Below are 20,981 nucleotides of genomic sequence, written 5' to 3'. Positions count from 1 at the left end.
CTTTATGGCAGAATGGCCAGAAGGAAACATTTCCTGTTAGAAACTAGATTCTCTGGTATGATGAAACCAAGATTGAACTTTTGGGCTTTATGTCTAATTGTCATGTCTGGAGGAAACCAGGCACTGCTCTTCACCTGCATCATTACAGTGAAGTGTCATAGTGGCAGCATCATGCTTTGAGGGTGTTTTTCAGTGGCTGGGTCATGAAGACTGGTTAGGGTTTAGGGGAAGCTGAATGGAGCACAGAGAAATTCTTAATGGAAACCTGATTCAGAGTGCTGTGGACCTCAGACTGGGCTGGCTGCTGACCAGTTATATAATTAATGACCCGACGCTCCCAGTTTTAATTAATTCTGAGAATGTTGGGTATTTATGTAGCTGTCTGGCAGCTGCAGGTGCCCTCTTGAAAAAAAATTATGATTTTTGGAGGTACTATAGGGAGCATTTTTAATCCTCGGGCACTATAGGGAACTTTACTGGGAGCATTATTATATATTATACTGCATTATTAATATGGGCACAATGTAGGGGTATTACTGAGGTCACTATAGAGACATTTTAATATGGGGGCACAATAGGGGACAATATTACTGGGGCATTGCTACTACTGGGGGTACTATAGGGAGATTTATTACTACTGGGGGTACTATGGGGTATTAGGGCTACTGGGGGCTTTATTTCTAATTACTACTGGGGGCACTATAAAGGATCAGTTTAGCTGTTGAGGGCACTCTGCTAGGCATAAATATTTTTTATGGTAATAGTATTTTCACAGGTGACACAGTATTGCAGGTTGCAGTAGCTGAGAGACATGATCATAGCAGTCTGGATTGAATGGAGAAGAGGAGAGAGAACTTTTACAATCAGCGGAGATGTCACTGTATGTAATAGGCAGTGCTGTATTCTCCTGATGTTTGATACTGCTGAAAGACCAGGTGGCAAGCCAAAGATAGTACTGGCTTGATGCTGTGGCCTGCATCTCATGTTGTGTGTGGCAAATTCTGAAGAGACAAGAGGTAGCTGAAAGGCTCCATTATAGTGGTCTGAGCTGAATGGAGAAGAGGAAAGAGAACATCTACAATCAGCGGAGACATCACTTGATGCAATAGGTATGTAGTGCTGTATTCTTCTGTATGCTTGCTAGTACTGAAAGACCAGGCAGCAGACTGAAGGTAGGTCTGGCTCTATTGTGTAGCCTGTGTCTCACCTCCCCAGTGCCCCCTTCTTTATCTAAATTAAAAACAACTGGAGGAGGTGGCGGAGGACAGAAAGCAGTGAAAGTTTTAGTTTTTTGTCCTGCTATCTGGTGTTGCTGGGCCATTATTTTGTGCTGCACTGTAGCATTTTGTTCTGCAGGGACAGTATTTTGTGCTGCACTGTGGCATTTGGTTCTGCTGAGATAGTATTTTGTGATGCCCTGTGATATTTGGCTATGCAGGGGTAATATTATGATATTGCTCTTAGTTGGCCCTACGTTCTGTCAGTTTGGACCACCTAGAACATGGGTCCACTTTTAGTTTATTTCCGAGGCCACTTTAAGTTCCCAGTCTGCCTTTGTTCATGTGTATTAACCCCTTCAGGACCCTGCCATTTTTCCCCTTAAGGACCAGGCCATTTTTTGCAAATCTGACATGTGTCACTTTATGGTAACTTTAAAACGCTTTTACTTATCATTCTGAGATTGTTTTTTCATCACATATTGTACTTCATGACAGTGGTAAATTTAAGTCTAAATATTTCATTTTTAATTATAAAAAAATACCAAATTTACCAAAATGTTGGAAATTTTAAAAATTTTAATTTCTCTGCTTTTAAAACAGGTAGTGATACCTCCTAAAATAGTTATTACTTTACATTTACCATATGTCTACTTCATGTTTGGATCATTTTGTAAATGACATTTTCTTTTTTTGGGACATTAGAAGGCTTAGAAGCAAATCTTAAAATTTTTAAGAGAATTTCCAAAACCCAATTTTTAAGGACCAGTTCAGGTCTGAAGTCACTTTGTGTGGCTTTTTAATCAATTTTTTTATGCTAACAAAGCAAGGGTTAACCGCAAAACAAAACTCAATATTTATTACCCTGATTTAGTAGTTTACAGAAACACACCATTTGTGATCGTAAACTGCTGTACGGGCACATAGCAGAACTCAGAACGAAAGGAGTGCCATGTGGTTTTTGGAGGGCAGATTTCACTGTGATGATTTAAGTTGCCATGTCACATTTGAAGACCCCTGATGCACTCCTAGAGTAGAAACTCAAAAAATAACCCCATTTTGGAAACTATGGGATAAGGTGGCAATTTTGTTGGTACTATTTTAGGGTACAGTTATGATTTTTGGTTGCTCTATATTACACTTTTTGTGAGGTTAGGTAACAAAAAATAGTTTTGGCAACGTTTTAATTTTTAGTTTTTTTCAATGTTCATTTGACAGGTTAGATCATGTGGTATTTATATAGAGCAGGTTGTTACGGACACGACAATTCCTAATATGACTACTTTATTTGGTTGTTTGTTTCAGTTTTACATAATAAAGCATTTTTGAAAAAAACTTTTTTTTTTGTGTCTCCATATTCTAAAAGCCATATTTATTTATTTTTTTGGGCTACTGTCTTAGGCCTCTTTCACACTACCGTTTTTTTTTTACGTTTTGCGGGAGGTTTTTTGCGTTCCGTATACGGAACCATTCATTTCAATGGGTCCGCAAAAAAAAACTGAATGTACTCTGTATGCATTCCGTTTCCGTGTTTCCGTATCTCCGTTCCGTGTAAAGATAGAACATGTCCTATATTTGGCCGCAAATCAAGTTCCGTGGCTCCATTAAAGTCAGTGGGTCCGCAAAAAAAATGGAATGCATACGGAAATGCATCCGTATGTCTTCCGTATCCATTTCGTTTTTTGCGGAACCATCTATTTAAAATGTTATGCCCAGCCCAATTTTTTCTATGTAATTACTGTAGACTGTATATGCCATACGTAAAAAACGGACCGGAAAACGGAACCGAAACGGAAACAAAAAACGGAACAACGGATCCGTGAAAAAAGGACCGCAAAACACTGAAATAGCCATACGGTAGTGTGAAAGAGGCCTTATGTAGGGGCTAATTTTTTCAGTATGAGATTACAGTTTTATTGGTACTATTTTAGAGTGCCTATGACTTTTTGATCGCTTGGTATTACACTTTTTGTGATTGTAAGGTGACAAAAATGGCTTTTTTGACACAGTTTTTTTTTTTTTTTTACGGTGTTCACCTGAGGGGTTAGGTCATGTGTAGGGTTGAGCGAACCCGAACTGTAAAGTTCGGGTTCGTACTGAACTTTAGGATTTTTGGACCCCGGACCCGAACCTGAACATTTCTGTAAAAGTTTGGGTTCGGGTTCGGTGTTCGGCGATTTCCTAGTGCTTTTTGAAAGGCTGTAGAGCAGCCAATCAACAAGCGTTTAACTGTGTGCCCTTAGAAGCCATCACAGCCATGCCTACTAATTGCATGGCTGTAATTGGCCAGTGCAGCATGTGACCCAGCCTCTATATAAGTTGGAGTCACATAGCGCTGCACGTCACTCTGCTGTGCTTAGTGTAGGGATAGGATGCTGCTGCTGTGAGGGAGAGAATAGGACAGAATCTTTAATCAGAACTCCAATTGAACTCAGCGATCTACATAGATTTAAGCCCCTTTCACACGGGCGAGTATTCCGCGCAGATGCGATGTGTGAGTTGAACGCATTGCACCTGCACTGAATCATGACCCATTCATTTCTGTGGGGCTGTGCACACGAGCGGTGATTTTCACGCATCATTTGTGCGTTGCGTGAAAATCGCAGCATGCTCCTCTTTGTGTGTTTTTCACGTAACGCAAGCCCCATAGAAAAGAATGGGGTTGCGTGAAAATCGCAAGCATCCGCAAGCAAGTGCGGATGCGGTGCGATTTTCATGCACGGTTGCTAGGAGACGATCGGGATGGAGACCCGATCATTTTTATTTTCCCTTATAACATGGTTATAAGGGAAAATAATAGCATTCTGAATACAGAATGCATAGTAAAATAGGGCTGGAGGGGTTAAAAAAAATATATAAATTTAACTCACCTTAGTCCACTTGATCGCGCAGCCCGGCTTCTCTTCTGTCTCCTTCTTTGCTGATTGCAGGAAAAGGACCTGTGGTGACATCACTCCGGTCATCACATGATCCATCACATGATCTTTTACCATGGTGATGGATCATGTGATGGACCATGTGATGACCGGAGTGACGTCACCACAGGTCCTTTTCCTGCAATCAGCAAAGAAGAAGTCAGAAGAGAAGCCGGGCTGCGCGATCAAGTGGACAAAGGTGAGTTTAATTATTCTTCTTATTTTTTTTAACCCCTCCAGCCCTATTTTACTATGCATTCTGTATTCAGAATGGTATTATTTTCCCTTATAACCATGTTATAAGGGAAAATAATACAATCTACAGAACACTGATCCCAAGCCCGAATTTCTGTGAAGAAGTTCGGGTTTGGGTACCAAACATGCGCGATTTTTCTCACGCGAGTGCAAAACGCATTACAATGTTTTGCACTCGCGCGGACAAATCGCGCATGTTCCCGCAGCGCACCCGCACCTTTTCCCGCAACGGCCTTAGTTGTATGGGTGCAGTGCACAATCTTTTTACCCTGCCCTGAGCCCAGTGATAGAGGCGGCCATTTTATGCAAGCTCAGTGCACCATCACTGCCTGTGTGCTTTTGTGACATTCAAATCCAAGCTTGAAATACTGCAATAATAATCTGGTTTTTAAAAAAAACACCCTTTTTTGGCAATATCCTACATCTGGTGCCTTTGCAGCATTAGTCAGTGTGCAATTTAAGCTAGAAATACAGCTATAATTTTCTGGGCTTTAAAAAACACCCTTTTTGGGCAAAATATAACATTTTACAGCCCTTGCTGCATCAGCATGTGTGAAATTCAAGCGTTATATACTGCTGTCATATTCTGTTAGTAGAAAAAACACCATTTTTATGCAAAATACTTAATATTGCAGCCTTTGCTGCATCTGTTATTGTTAAAAACAAGCTTGAAATACTTCAATAATTTTCTGGCTTAGAAAAAACACCCATTTTTGGCAATACCCTCCATCTGGGACCTCTGCCACATTAGTCAGTGTGCAATTTAATCTAGAAATACAGCTATAATTTTCTGGGTTTTAAAAAACAACCTTTTTGGGCAAAATATACAATTTTACAGCCCTTGCTGCATCAGCACGTGTGAAATTCAAGCGTTCTATACTGCTGTCATATTCTGTTAGTAAAAAAACACCCTTTTTGGGCAAAATACTTAATATTGCAGCCCTTGCTGCATCTGTGATTGTTAAAAACAAGTTTGAAATACTTCAATAATTTTCTGGCTTAGAAAAAAACATCCATTTTTGGCAATAACCTTCATCTTGGACCTCTGCCACATTAGTCAGTGTGCAATTGAATCTAGAAATACAGCTATAATTTTTTGGGTTTTAAAAAACAACCTTTTTGGGCAAAATATACAATTTTATAGCCCTTGCTGCATCAGCACGTGTGAAATGCAAGCGTTATATACTGCTGTCATATTCTGTTAGTAAAAAAACACCCTTTTTGGGCAAAATATGTAATATTGCAGCCTTTGCTGCATATGTCATTGTGAGATACACCCTTTAGATACTGTGGTTCTAGTCTGCTATTGAAAAAACACCCATTTTGGGCAAAAATCTATAATTGCGGCCTAGTCTGCATCTGTACGTGTGAGATACACTCTATAGACACTATGGTTCTATTCTGCTATTATAAAAACACCCATTTTGGGCAAAAATCTTAAATTGTGGCCTAGTCTGCATCTGTACATGTGAGATACACCCTATAGATACTGTTGTTCTATTCTGCTATTAAAAAAATACACCCATTTTGGGAAAAAATCTTAAATTGCGGCCTAGTCTACATCTGTACGTGTGAGATACACCATTTAGATACTGTTGTTCTATTCTGCTATTAAAAAAAAAACACCCATTTTGGGCAAAAATCTTAAATTGCGGCCTAGTCTACATCTGTACGTGTGAGATATACCATTTAGATACTGTTCTATTCTGCTATTAAAAAAACACCCATTTTGGGCAAAAAAACAAAATGTTTCAGCTTTTGCTGTATATGTCATTGTGAGATACATCCTTTACATACTGTTGTTCTATTCTACTATTAAAAAAACACCCATTTTGGGCAAAAATCTTAAATTGCGGCCTAGTCTACATCTGTACGTGTAAGATACACCCTATATATACTGTGGTTCTATTCTGCTATTAGAAAAACACCCATTTAGGGCAAGATCCTAAATTTAAGAAATATGAGCAGAGTGTCAAATAAGGGACGTGGCCACGGTCATGGTGCTGCTGGTGGAGCTCCTGTTGCAGGGAGAGGACGTGGTCGATTTGTGCCAGCTATACGCACAAGTGAAACATCTTCCTCAGGTGCGAGTAGGCGACAGAACCTGCAGTGGTATTTGGTCGGCCTAATGCGGCTCTACGAATGGTGAGGCCAGAACAAGTACAGGCGATCGTAGATTGGGTTGCTGACAGTGCCTCCAGTTCCTTCACATTGTCTCCCACCCAGTCTCCTGCTGAAAGATTAGAGTTGGCACCTGCAGCCGATGTCCATCAGTCTTTCACCTCACACCCTTGCAAATCAGCCAAGCAGTCTGACCCCCAAGTCTGCCGGGACTTAGCAGCACAGTGCCGGGACTCTGCAAGCAAGCGCAGGTGAGTATTCAGCTTTTAGTTTTTTTTTTCTTGTTTTTTTTTCTTTTATGTGTCAACTTTGGGGGACATGAGGGGGCCAGGGTGCACACAGGAGGACGTTGGGAAAATATGGTGGGATACTGTGTGGGGGAAATGTATTTTATTTTATTTTATGTGCCAACTTTGGGGGACATGAGAGGGGTGCACACAGGAGGACGTGTGGGGGGCAATATGGTGGGATACTGTGAGGGGGCAAATTATTATGGGAGGGATTACTATATGGGGAAAATTACTATATGGGCAATGTGGGGGACACTACTGTGTGGGGGACACTACTGTGGGGGGCAGTGTGGAAGACACTACTGTGTGGGGGGCAGTGTGGGGGACACTGCAGTGTGGGGGCCACTACTGTGTGGGGGGGCAGTGTGGGGGAAATTGCTGTGTGGGGGAAATTACTGTGTGGGGGACAGTGTCGGGGGAAATTACTGTGTGGGGGACACTACTGTGTGGGGTACACTACTGTGTGGGTGCAGTGTGGGGGACACTACTGTGTGGGGGGGGCAGTGTGGGGGACACTACTGTGTGAGGGACACTACTGTGTGGGGGCAGTGTGGGGGAAATTACTGTGTGGGGGGCAGTGTGGGGGAAATTACTGTATGGGGAAAGTGTGGGGGAAATTACTGTATGGGGAAAGTGTGGGGGGCAATTCTATTATTTCTGGAGACACTATAGAGGGATTATTACCTGGAGCTCAATATAGGGTGTTATTATTACTGGGGGCACTCTAGGGGACATTATAGCTGCTGTAGACACTATAAGACATTTGGGGTAATTTATCAAACTAGTGTAAAGTAGAACTGGCTTAGTTGCCCATAGCAACCAATCAGGTTCCACCATTCATATTTGACAGCTCTTTTGGAAATCCAGTTCTACTTTACACCAGTTTAATAAATGACCCCAATTATGTCTATTAGGGTCAATATGTTTTCAGCAGTATAGTACCTGGGGCATTGGGGGGCACAACGGGCACAGTATTGGGGGTGGCAGCAGGATGACACTGTGGGGACACCATGATGGGGGGGTTGATGGAAAAATTGAGAAATCTAACGTGTCTGTGTTACAAACTCTGTAGAGACGAGATGTGGCTGAAAGAATTTGTCATGGCGGTCTAACGGAGGAGAAGAGGAAATAGAAGATCTACATGACAGCAGATGTCCCTGGATATAAGAGGTATGTGGCCAAGTATTGGGGGAGGGGGTGCCAAAGAAATGACCCGCCTTGGGTGCCAAACACCCTGGGCACGCCACTGCTCTTTGTCAATCTCTGCAGAGATGGGAGATGGCTGAAAAATCATCATGGCGGTCTGGTCTGAACGGAGAAGATAAAGAAAGAGAACGTCTACAACAAAGGTGATATCACTGGATGTAAGAGGTATGTGGCGCTATGTAGGAGAGGAGATGCTCCGGCTCCTCCCCCTGCCATTTGCAGAAGGAGGATTAAGAGCTGGGTGAGGACGGCCAAAGGGGGCAGCAGTTCACGGGCGGGTGGCAGATGGGGGCGGCTGGGCCTGAGGCGGATAGCAGTTTGCCACATGTCCTTCCACCACCGAGGATTGCAGGGCGCTTCAGTTTGCCTCCTGTTGCTTCCTCCTCCTACTCCGCTTCCTCATCCGGTCAGCGTAACACCTTCACCACAAACTTCAGCACAGCCAGGGGTAAACGACAGCAGGCAGTTTTAAAACGTATCTGTTTGGGGGACAAACCCCACACCGCGCAGGAGCTGTGGACGGGCCTTGAACAACAGACCGATGAGTGGTTGGTGCCAGTGAGCCTCAAGCCCGGCCTGGTGGTGTGCGATAATGGGCGAAATCTCATAGCAGCTCTGGGACTAGCCGGTTTGACGCACATCCCTTGCCTGGCGCATGTGCTGAATTTGGTGGTGCAAAGATTCCTTAAAAATTATCCCGATATGTCAGAGCTGCTGCAGAAAGTGCAGGCCGTCAGTGCGGGCTTTCGGCGTTCTCACCCTGCTGCTGCTCGCCTGTCAGCGCTGCAGCGTAACTTCAGCCTTCCCGCTCACCGCCTCATATGCGACGTACCCACAAGGTGGAACTCCACCTTGCACATGCTGGCCAGACTGTGCGAGCAGTAGCAGGCTATAGTGGAGTTTCAGCTGCAGCATGCACGGGTAAGTCGCTCTGCGGAACAGCACCACTTCACCACCAATGACTGGGCCTCCATGAGAGACCTGTGTTCCTTGTTGCGCTGTTTCGAGTACTCCACCAACATGGCCAGTGTCGATAACGCCGTTCTCAGCATTACTATCCCACTTCTATGCCTCCTTGAAAAAACTCTGCTGGTGATGATGGAAGAGGATGTGGCACAAGAGGAGGAAGAGGGATCATTTCATAGGGTTTCCGGCCAGTCATTCACAAGTGGCTCCGAGGGTGGGTTCCTGCACCCACAAACGCCAGGTACACAATTGTCCAGCCAGGACACAGTTCTGGAGGATGACGAGGTGGAGAATGAGGAGGAGGAAATGGAGGGGGAGGAACCATGTTCACAACAGGGTGGCACCCAGACCAGCTCATGGCCATCACTGGTGTGTCGTCGGGGGAATACAGAGGACACAGACAATACACCTCCCACAGAGGACAGCTTTTCATTGCCTCTGGGCAGCCTGGCACACATGAGCGATTACATGCTGCAGTGTCTCCGCAACGACCGCCGAGTTGCCCACTTTCTAACTTGTGCTGATTACTGGGTGGCCACGCTGCTGGATCCCCATTAAAAGGACAACGTACCATCCTTAATTCCGTCACTAGAGCGTGATCGTAAGATGCACGGGTACAAGCGCACGCTGGTAGACGCACTGCTGGTGGCATTCCCACCTGACAGCGGGGGCACAGTGGAAGCACAAGGCGAAGGCAGAGGAGGAGGAAGAGGTCTCCAACGCAGCTGGGGCACAGCCAGCACCTCAGAAGGCAGGGTTAGCATGGCCGAAATGTGGAAAAGCTTTGCCAGCACGCCACAACAACCAGCACCACCAGCTGATATGGAACTTCTTAGCAGGAGGCAGCATTTCACCGACATGGTGGAGCAGTATGTGTGCACACGCCTACACGTACTAAATGACGGGTCTGCCCCCTTCAACTTCTGGGTCTCCAAATTGGGCACATGGCCTGAGCTTAGCCTTTACGCCTTGGAGGTGCTGGCCTGCCCTGCAGCCAGTGTATTATCTGAACGTGTGTTTAGAACGACAGGGGGTGTTATCACAGACAAGCGCAGCCGCCTGTCCACAGCCAATGTGGACAAGCTCACGTTCATTAAAATGAACCAGGCATGGATCCCACAGGACTTGTCCGTACCTTGTGCAGAATAGACATGTATACCGGCCCTAACCAGCCATTGTTATACTACAGCGCAATTGCTCATTCTTGTATTTTGGATATTTCACACTCTTTTGGAGTGTATATATATACTAGACTGAGTATGCCTTATTGTTTTGAAGTTAAGATATAACGTTTATTTATTTCTACTAAAATAAATGAGACACTAAAGTAAAGTGAACTACTGCGCTATATGGGAGGGAGGACAGGGTCTATATGCACATGAATGGCCTAGTATGGTTCCTTGTATACAGGGGGGGGGGTGGGGGGCCTAGTAATGAGGCAAGTAACTCTCCCTAAGTGCTCACCCTGTATCACCTAGTCTATGGGCAGGAAATCCTTAATGGCTGTAATCGGGGCACTCTTCCTTGAAAGGACGACCCCCAGCCTCTGGAACCTCGGGCCTGTGCTAAAGTTCCTTAAACTCTTACCTCCCTTGTAGATCTTTTCTGGTGGTACAGAAAAGATATACTAGGGAGGTAAGAGTTTAAAGAACTTTAGCACAGGCCCGAGTTTCCAGAGGCTGGGGGTCGTGATATACCACTGCTATACCTAGTAGACAGGTAAAAAAAAATCACTAATTTGTCTGTTACATTTTCGGGTGAAATTCACCAATTTTTGGGTGTGATATACCACTGCTATACATTCACTAATTTTTCTGTTACATTCTTGGGTTGACATTTTACAATTATTGCCATGAATAAACCCCTGCTCTGCATAGGTGACAGGGACCGAAATTTTTAAAAATAATCTGTTACATTGGTGGGTGACATTAACCCATTTCTGGCGATGAAAAACCCCTGCTCTGCATTGGTGACAGGGACTTAAATTTCTAAAATTCATCTTTAATTGGCCCTTTCATTTGATCCTTCTGCTATAATAATTTGTCCCACATTTCCTCTTCATCCCATTGCAGCCATGGACCTCCCTTGGATAAGCTCTCCCTTTCTCACGCTCCCTCTCTGGCGTGGAACCCTGATTCGCCGATAACCGTGATCAACATGGTAGGCTCAGAAAAGAACATCGAAAGTTGATAGAGAAGATATCCAAATGGATGGTGGACGTCACAGGGTCGTGCGATCAGGCAGAAGTTATCTAGAGTCAACAAAGTGTCTAATGTTTCCAAATCCAAAATACCCCAGTGACATTCCCTATAATTTTTTTATTAATCATTCAAATAACAGGGCATCTTAAGAGTCCTGTATTGTTATTTATCGTCACTACCTCCCCGAGTCGGGAGTGGGTAATTGCCATGCGCCCACTCCTTTCCTTCAATTTTTTTGCTTTAATAACTTTTCCCATATTTCCGCTCGATCACAATTACATTTCATCCATTGATCTCCTTTGGATGTGGTCTCTCTTTCTCACGCACCCTCTCCGGGGTAGAACCCTGATTCGCCGCTAACCGTGATCAACATGTGTACCCTAATTTAATAAAAGCATTTTCGGAAAAAAAATCATGTTTTAGTATCTCCATATTCTGAGAGACATAGTTTTTAATTTTTTTTTTTGCCTGATTGTTTTATGTAGGGGCTCATTTTTTGAGAGATGAGGTGACGATTTGATTGGTACTATTTTGGGGGCATACGCCTTTTTGATTGCTTGATGTTGCACTTTTTGTGATGTAAGGTGACAAAAAAATGTTTTTTTTTTTAGCACAGTTTTTATTTTATTTTTTCTATGGCTTTCATGTGAGGGGGTGGATCATGTGATATTTTTATACAGCCAGATGTTACGGACGCAGCAATACCCAATATGTCTGTTTTTCTTTTTTTTTTTTCTTCTTTTCATTTACAATTTTATGTGTTTTATATTGGGAATTTTTTTTTTACTTGAAACTTTATTTATTTTTTATTATGAAAAACACTTTTTTTAACTTTTTATTTTTACTTCAACTTCTGGGGTCTGACCACCTGTGCAATGCATTACATCCTGTATTGTAGGGCATTGACTGTCAGCTTTTATGCTGACAGCCTGCCTGTGAGACCCAGCCTAAGGGCTGGATCTCACAGGCTTCCATAGGAGGCAAGTCCTGATGCCTCTGGAAGGCATCTGGCTGCCTTCTCTGGCATCGGATCCCTGCCACTACAGTGCAGGGACCCAATGGAGATGCGGAGGGCCCCCAAACCCTCCGCAAACCCTCTGCATACAAGAGGTTAATACACCAATGCCGGGATATGCAGCAGGGGCCCGGCAGTCACTGCCGCTGATCGGGCGGGCGCAGCTCCTGCACCGGCCTGATCATCTCACCGTACATGTACAGCGCTGGTCCTTAAGTCACATCCACCAGCGCTGTACATGTAGTGTCGTCCATTAAGGGGTTAAAATATCTCAACATAAATCCAATAAATACACAAAACACCTATAACTACTGGTTCTGTTACATTTTTTATTCTTCTGTCTACCTAGTATGTCAGGAATTGAAACTCTACCCAGGAAAAGTGCTGACTTGCTATTGCTTTTTATGGAAATAACGAGAAAACCCCTTTAAATACAGAATTCAAAAGACATTTATTAATAAATAAATAAATAGGCAAAAAAACTTACAGAGCATGACACATTCACATAGTTAACCATTTTAAATAATTTCTCAATAATTGCTAATGCTTCCATCATGGCTTATCAAATGTCATACTCTGATACTGATATAAAAGGGCAACCGGCCATAGGCCCATAGGCCATAGGCCATCAATGCATGGTTTGTGAAGATCCGACCATCAGGATCCCACTGATTAGCAGAACAAAATCAGACCCCCTCTAGTCACACATTGAAGGCCTATGCTAAGGATAGACCTTTAATATATTTTCCCAGAAACCCTCTTAGGCCTCTTTCACACTTGCGTTGTTGGGATCCGGCATGCACTTCCGTTGCCGGAGGTGCCCGCCGGATCCGGAAAAACGCAAGTGTACTGAAAGCATTTGAAGACGGAACCGTCTTCCAAATGTTTTCAGTGTTACTATGGCACCCAGGACGCTATTAAAGTCCTGGCTGCCATAGTAGGAGCGGGGAGTGGGGGAGCGGTATACTTACAGTCCGTGCGGCTCCCGGGGCGCTCCAGAATGACGTCAGAGCGCCCCATGCGCATGGATGACGTGATCCATGCGATCACGTGATCCATGCGCTTGGGGCGCCCTGACGTCACTCTGGAGCGCCCGGGGAGCCGCACGGACGGTAAGTATACTGCTCCCCGCTCCCCACTGCACTTTACCATGGCTGCCAGGACTTTAGCGTCCCGGCAGCCATGGTAACCATTCAGAAAAAGCTAAATGTCGGCTCCGGCAATGCGCCGAAACGACGTTTAGCTTAAGGCCGGATCCGGATCAATGCCTTCCAATGGGCATTAATTCCGGATCCGGCCTTGCGGCAAGTGTTCCGGATTTTTGGCCGGAGCAAAAAGCGCAGCATGCTGCAGTATTTTCTCCGGCCAAAAAACGTTCCGTTCCGGAACTGAAGACATCCTGATGCATCCTGAACGGATTTCTCTCCATTCAGAATGCATTAGGATAATCCTGATCAGGATTCTTCCGGCATAGAGCCCCGACGACGGAACTCTATGCCGGAAGACAATAACGCAGGTGTGAAAGAGCCCTTAGAAGACAATAAAACCCCAAACCACATTGTGTTGTCTGCTCATGTCACAGCTATAAAGAGAATAAATAAATTTTATTAACATAAATAGTAAATAACCCAACATTGAAATCCCTGACAGGATAGATGTGATCTTCGAGGGAGGTGGAAGAAATCTCTTAAACTGTTTCCTCATTGTTCTGCCTGTTGAGGAAGACGTTTTTGAAATGTTAGAAAAGTCAAACATATATTTGCTTAGCCAAACTGGTGCATAATTCTTACGTATAAAAAAAATAGCCTGTTTACGCCTTCTTATGCACTTTTTGTATTAACTATATTTGATTCTTGTCAGTGAACAGGAACATTCTAGTTTACACCCAGAGAAAAAAACTCAACCTCATCAGAAAGAACTAAACTGTATCTCAAGAAGACAACCCCTTCCTGTTAGGGAATATGGATGTCAGAGACTCCTTGAGGCACAGTTTACTAGGATCAATTTCAGTTCTGTTGGACCTGAATCATCCATGAATTACATCACCATAACATACAATAATAACGGCTGATTTCCTGGAATTAGAAGCCAGAGCAACAACTGACAGTTTCCATATAGAAAGGGACTGTCTTGACAGCTCCATGGTTGTGGATCACAGGAGTCGCTGTCAGTCCGCAAGATGCAGTTGTCACACAGGCAGTGTTTCCCGAACCAAGCACAGTCATATATATGAGCCCTTGGCAATCAGGTGAACTTACTTTTCCAATATATTCTTGATCAATTTTTCTACCCAAGGGGTTGATGGATCGACACAAACACTGCTTCCACTTTTGAGAGTAATTCTGAAAGCAAAACAAACAAAATAGATTAACACAATTTATAGTAAATGAACTAAATATCTAAAGTGCATATAAAGTATATCATCCGTCAGCTATGGAAATGTTTTGTTTGTGTGGTATTCTATGTGGAAGACTATGTGGACACTCTGCACCACCATTCTATGATATAATGATATGATAAAATAATTTGCTGTTACCAGTGGCATGGCAGATACACTTATAGACTTCAAAATCTCTGCTTGCAGTCATTCAATAGGAATGTTTGGTTTTGAAAACGTATTTTCCTCTACCCAAATAGGTAATTGATGAGTTAATAGAGGGGACAGGTCCTCTTTTCAGAATCCTCATCTCTTTGCCATAGTGGAGAGCGGTTACAAAGATCATTTCTCTGTGAAGGACCTGTCCTTCATTACATGGGCAACAAATTGATTTGGAGGGTTACAGTGTAAGGCTTCTTTCACACGTCCGTGATGACATCTGGGACAAGACAGTCAGTGTGTGAACCTTTCCAAATTTTACAAAAATATTTGCTTTGTGACGAATTACGCGGTGACGACATACGTCACCGTGCACGAGATTTTGTGCGGGATCTACAAGAAAGTTTTGATTTGTTACCACGAAGCACAAGGAAAATCGGCTTTGCGGCAAATCGAATTTTCTCTAAAGTCCACTTCGGATACTTTGATTCGCTCAACACTATTGAAGATGTCTGTAAAGAATCTGTGCTTGGTGCATGTGTCCATTTTTTGCCCTTCATGTGTCATTCATATTTCATGGACACTACTAGGCTGAAAATTGGTCTCCTGGGCAACGATTTGTGAAAAGCATGGATTAAACATGGATTGCATGTGTGTTGTGTCTGTGGTTTTCAGAGACCCATGGACTATAATGTGCATGAGGAATCCAAACTCACAGACAAAAATAGAGCATGCTACCATGGTGTCACCATGGGCTAACAGTCCGTAGAAAGTCACTGATGTCGGTACGTGTGCTCTCCACGGAGAACATGGACAGCACCCATCTAGGATTCACTGACGTGTGAAGAAAGCCTAATGCTGTAGTTGTTCTGCAGGGAAAATGAACAGAGGTTTCGCCACTGATTACAAGTAATCTCTGCAGATTCCAGCAGGGGGACACTTTTTGATCATCTTGTTGTCACGAAATCCTTCAAACAAGTAGAGATTGTCCAAAGTGTAAAACCTCTTTATATAAATTATTCTCAGAAAAGCATCCCATAAAGACAACCCCTTATCAGGTATCCCATTCAGAATCGCATTCTATGAGCCAGAGTAGAGAGTCACTCGCAAATTGGTGCTCCCACTCTGGGGGCTCAAAATGTCCATGTAAGCCTCTGCAGAGAAAATGCATGTCTAGGATTAGAAACAAAGGGGTCTTCTCACTACAGTAGCAACCATTCACTAGAAGCCAGATCAGCAGCTTCTTAAAAAAAAGACTGGTTTCTTGAGACAGCACCTTCAAAGAAAGCCCCTGTCTAAAAGCAGACAATTCTTCATGATATACAATACAATGCTACAGTGGATTTTTTCAAATAAAGATATACAATGGAATACAAGACAGGATTATTACTATATCATGAGATTAGTATAACATTGAACACATTAAATAAATGTAAGCAAAAATGATATGCAAAAAACGTATGATGAAATTCATCTGTATACAAGATACTCACATTACTTCAGTATTTTTGCAGTGGGGGCCGCTGGGTATGATTTCCAAACTCTTCATGTTTTTAATAGGTTTTTCTGGCTTTGCAACGTTGATGCAACGACATCTTAATTCTGATATTGATCTGGCTACGGACATTCCTGAAATTACAAGGAGATTATACATCTTTATTTTTGTCTATTCATGTACATGAAAGTTTGCATAAATGCTAAAAATTCTATATTTCAACAGCAACCACTAGAGGGAGCATATAATCCTACTGCATACTTTGTTATAATGGAGTTCAATGTATAGTATGTCTGCATGCCGTAAACTCTGGAAGACCCTCTGCAAGAGGAAAAATCATGGCATGTGCTGGTCAGTTGATGCCTGTAGTGCACAGAGGCTGTATAGCTCCATACTAAAGCAGCTGTACAGGTTATGTGCACTGCTGTATACTTTAGCTTATTATGTCAGACTCTTTATATAGCTGTAGTGAATTTGTTGACTATGCTTTTAATACAGATGAGGTAAATGTATGTTAATGTATAGTGACTAAATATAAGGCAAAAAACAGTTTAGTCACATTTTAATAATAGCTAGTGGGCAAGTTAGATGTATATGTCAAACATTGACCCCAAATGTTGTGTAAACCTAGATTTATCAAATAAATTTAAACTTAAAGGGGTTGTCCAAGTTATATCTATATACAGTATGTTATGGTGGCTCATAACATTATTAAAAATACATTTGTAATTTACTCACATAATTTATTCCGACGTGGTCACGGGACCTGACGTCATCCACCAGGCTCCGGTGGTGACGTTTCGTGTACAGGCTTCTCCCTGCCTTAGGGAGTTGCCCGGCTCTGTACACAAAACGTCAGAGCCTTGTGTGCCCGCCCCTCTCTCTCTCCTCTGGCTGCCGGGGCTCCTGTGAGGGATTGCGCATGCGCGATCCTTACCAGTGCCGGCAGCTGTGCGGAAAGATTCAAATCCCTCCCTGTGATCGATCAGTGTGCCTGTTCCCCTGCCTCTGCGTCTGGCAATCTTTACCAGTGCTGGCAGCCTCAGCAAGTTACCATTGCCCTACTCCACTGGCCATCAGAAACAAAACCACCCCCAGGAACATCACAAAGTAAATCATTGTCTGTCATATAGATATAGCTGTGATATAGCTTAAATAGATATAGGTGTCATATAGCTTTGATAGATGTTGGTGTCATATAGCTTAGATATATATAGCTGTAATATAGCTTAGATACATATAGTTGTCATATAGCTTAGATACATATAGTTGTCATATAGCTTAGATAGATATAGCTGTCATATAGCTTAGATACATATACAGTAGCTGTCATATAGCTTAGAAACATATAGTTGTCATATAGCTTAGATAGATATAGCTGTCATATAGCTTAGATACATATAGCTGTCATTAGCTTAGATATAGCTTAGATATAGATATAGCTTAGATATACATATATAGATTTGTATATAGATATAGATATATATATATATATATATATATATATATATATATATATATATATATTTATATTGAGAGGAGATCCCTCTTGGGCTGTGTGGTGTGATAACGGACCACTGGTTAGACCTGATGACTATCCGTATTAATATGCGGTATTCCACAAGTCATTTTCTGGTGGGGGAGGTGGATAATCCTGTGCAAAGGACGATCCCCTCCCACCGTACACACTTTGCCCTTGTTTAGTATAATGGCTGTGTATTTGGGGTTTGTGTCTGAAAAGAGGGCAAGATTGCCATGAATGTAGATGGCGCCTGACTCCTGATGATAATTATGGGCATGCGCAGACCGCCTGTCCAGTCTATTATCTGTTTAAAGATGGCTATCGCGGTGCAGAGTCCCAGTGTGCATGCGCCAGATATGTAGAGCATGCGCAATGGGTTTTGCACACACGCAATCAATGATGGCAACCTGGAGCAGGCGCAATGCGGTTTGGATAACGCTAAGAAGAATCCATGTGGATTTGTATGTATATACCCGATCAGTATTGTTTTGTCCATCCCCCCCTGATCTCTTCTCCCTCATTACACATGATGTGCTACACCTGATCTAGGAACTTTGGAACAGGTTGTAGTTTATATTGCACTTGCACTTTATGTATTGATATGATATGATGACACTACATTGCTCTCTATGGGCATACTTCAATACATTATGATATCATCTGTATCAATTTATGCACTGATTACTTTATATTTGAACACTATTGTGTTTGTTTTTGTATCTACAAATGTTTTGTATCACATGATTTGTATCACATGATTTGTATCACATGATTTGTATCACATGATTTGTATCACATGATTTGTATCACATGATTTGTATCACATGATTTGTATCACATGATTTGTATCACATGATTTGTATCACATGATCTGTATCACATGATCTTGTAATTGAATTGACTTCACTTCCTGTTGGGAATATATATCTCACAGTATGCACTTGTTCTATGCTTGAGAAAGGCTCTAGTTCAGAGCAGAAACGTTGCATCACATGGGGGAATAAAGAAAAATCTTTTCTGTGGATTCCAGGAGTGCTGTTCGTTTTTCTATATATATATATATATATATATATATATATATATATATATATATATATATATATATATATATATATATATAGTAATATATATAGTGATCTACATCTCTATATACATATATATCTATATACTTCAATAATATATGTGTATATATATATATATATATATATATATATATACACACAATCTATATATATGTATATGGTGATATATATTTACTGATCAATATCTCTATGTACATATATATCTATATATACCATCTATATATAGAGAGAGAGTATCTGCAATGTGACAGGAAGATCTTCTGCCTGTGTGAGCTAGGAGATGATCATGTGACTGTTTTTTTTTTTTTATGCAACGTTAGGATGTGCAGAACAGGGTAAGTGGAAGGTCAGATTATTCACACCCACAAATGTTCATGAGGGAGAGCTTAGTCATTGTTGTTACATGCCCCACAGCTTTGCTGCAGCATGTAAACAAAGCATGAATAACAGAACCATGCAAAGGTGTAAGTATGGGTTTTTCTCTTAAGAAATCAAGCTTAACTAATGTATATGTAAGTCCTGAGGAGTTTTAGAAGTTTATTTTTTTTTGTTTTTTTTTCCATAACTCGGATAACCCCTTTAAAGGGCTTGTCCCACCTTTGGGATCTGCTCCTATCTCACGAATAGGACCCCTATGGGAGTTTCAAAAATAGCAGAACATTGGTTCAGCTATTTTTTGAAAGCTCCAAAGCAGTGAATGGAAGGGTGGCAGCGCTTGTGAAGCTTGCTCTCCATTCACTTCTATTGGAATTCCTAAAATATCCGAGTGAGCTCACTGTGCTATTTTCAGAAGTCCCATAGTAGTGAATAGAGAGGACTCTGTGCATAAGTAGTGTTGTCTCCTTTGGGGGCCCCTTTCTGGTGGAACCTGCAGTTGTCTGACATTAATGGCTTATCCTAGCAATATGCCATAAATGTCTCAGATGGGACAACTCATTTAACTACATATTTGAAGTAAAATGTAAATAATACTCATTTCTGGCTTAACGTTAATTTAAATGAATGTAAAACTAGCCACAGTAGAAAAAACTAAGACAATAAATAAAACTATACAATCAACTTTTAAAAAAGAAAAACACTTTGAATGAAATTCATGATAAATAAGACTGAATTTAACATGGACCTGGAAGCAGAAAGACACTGCTTCTGGAAAAAAGTCATCTTTTTTTCCCAATCCTGGACAATTTCAAATGAATACACCAATGAGAAATATGTAGACAATATGTAACTTCGCTATAACATGCCATTTCTGTCTGACTTCCATTTGTTTTCTATCTGTAAATAAAAATCGAATACATTACCTTCTGTTACAGTGGCGTAAAGCAGGAAGATGACCAGAATAGCAGAGAAAGTTTTAGCAAACTTCATGACTGAATTTCCTTGGCAGATTTCTGAATTCCTTTTGCTTAGCTGTGTCCAAGGTTGTCTGTTTTCTGTTGACAAGCGACGTGAATTTATATATATATGACTGCTCAGTCATTCTGACATCATATCTACTGTAGATTTCAACAACGTAAATTCCGAAATCAGTCACTTCCAGCAGTAAGGCACATTTCTGAGTCACACATCTTTTGGTGTAGCTAGATTAGTAAAGCATAGTTAATGAATGTGTCACTGATCCTTGTATTTTAGCATTAGATACAGTATTATACAAATATATAGATTTTTTACTACACAATTGAGTTTAGAGTCTGCATTTCTTGTAAAAATTAATAACATAGATCCTAAAACAGTGATAGAAATATTTCTGGAATAAACCAATTTATTTTATATTATGATATTTATAAAATATAGCACTTTCCTGAAAAGGCAATTAACCTATTCAGTTTAGATTTTAGAAAGTACAACGCAAAAAAAACAAGCCCTCATATAGCTATGTGAATAGAAAAATAAAAAAAGTTATGGCTCAGTAAAGACAGGGAAGAGAAATGAAAACACAAAAATGAAAAAACCTCCGGTATCCAAGGCATTAAACAGGCTGTTAATTAACACCAGCAGCCATGCATTTTCCCATAGCTATATACAGTGTCGGACTGGGGTGCCTAGAGCCCACCAGTAAAAATTATTTTGTGGGCCCACCGTAAGGATACAATCAAATGTTACCTGTTCACACAGCAGCAAGATGCTACCAGATGATTGAATATGGGGGTCCCTGCGGCA

At 41.8% G+C, this 20,981-nt stretch overlaps 1 protein-coding gene across 1 annotated transcript; it reads right to left on the bottom strand.

Moving 5' to 3' along the window:
- Positions 1-13,721: 13,721 nt before the first annotated feature.
- Positions 13,722-20,268, bottom strand: LOC120991657 (interleukin-8-like). The gene is made up of 4 exons (XM_040420451.1): positions 20,123-20,268; positions 16,216-16,351; positions 14,445-14,528; positions 13,722-13,898 (listed from the first exon to the last, which is right to left on the bottom strand). The coding sequence occupies exons 1-4, from the start codon at positions 20,187-20,189 to the stop codon at positions 13,874-13,876; spliced, it is 312 nt and encodes a 103-aa protein (XP_040276385.1). The 5' UTR covers positions 20,190-20,268; the 3' UTR covers positions 13,722-13,873.
- Between the last annotated feature and the right edge of the window lie 713 nt (positions 20,269-20,981).

This window comes from Bufo bufo, chromosome 2 (genome assembly GCF_905171765.1).
Source record: "Bufo bufo chromosome 2, aBufBuf1.1, whole genome shotgun sequence".
NCBI classification, from domain to species: domain Eukaryota; kingdom Metazoa; phylum Chordata; class Amphibia; order Anura; family Bufonidae; genus Bufo; species Bufo bufo.
This window is presented reverse-complemented; position numbering and strand designations above follow the sequence as displayed.

Excerpts from the sequence above, each read along its gene's own strand:
- LOC120991657 (XM_040420451.1), bottom strand. The coding sequence starts at position 20,189 with ATGAAGTTTGCTAAAACTTTCTCTGCTATTCTGGTCATCTTCCTGCTT. Across the intron at positions 16,352-20,122 it reads TTACGCCACTGTAACAGAAG|GAATGTCCGTAGCCAGATCA; the intron begins GTAATGTATTCG and ends TTGTAATTTCAG. Across the intron at positions 13,899-14,444 it reads ATCAAGAATATATTGGAAAA|GCAGAACAATGAGGAAACAG; the intron begins GTAAGTTCACCT and ends CTTCCTCAACAG.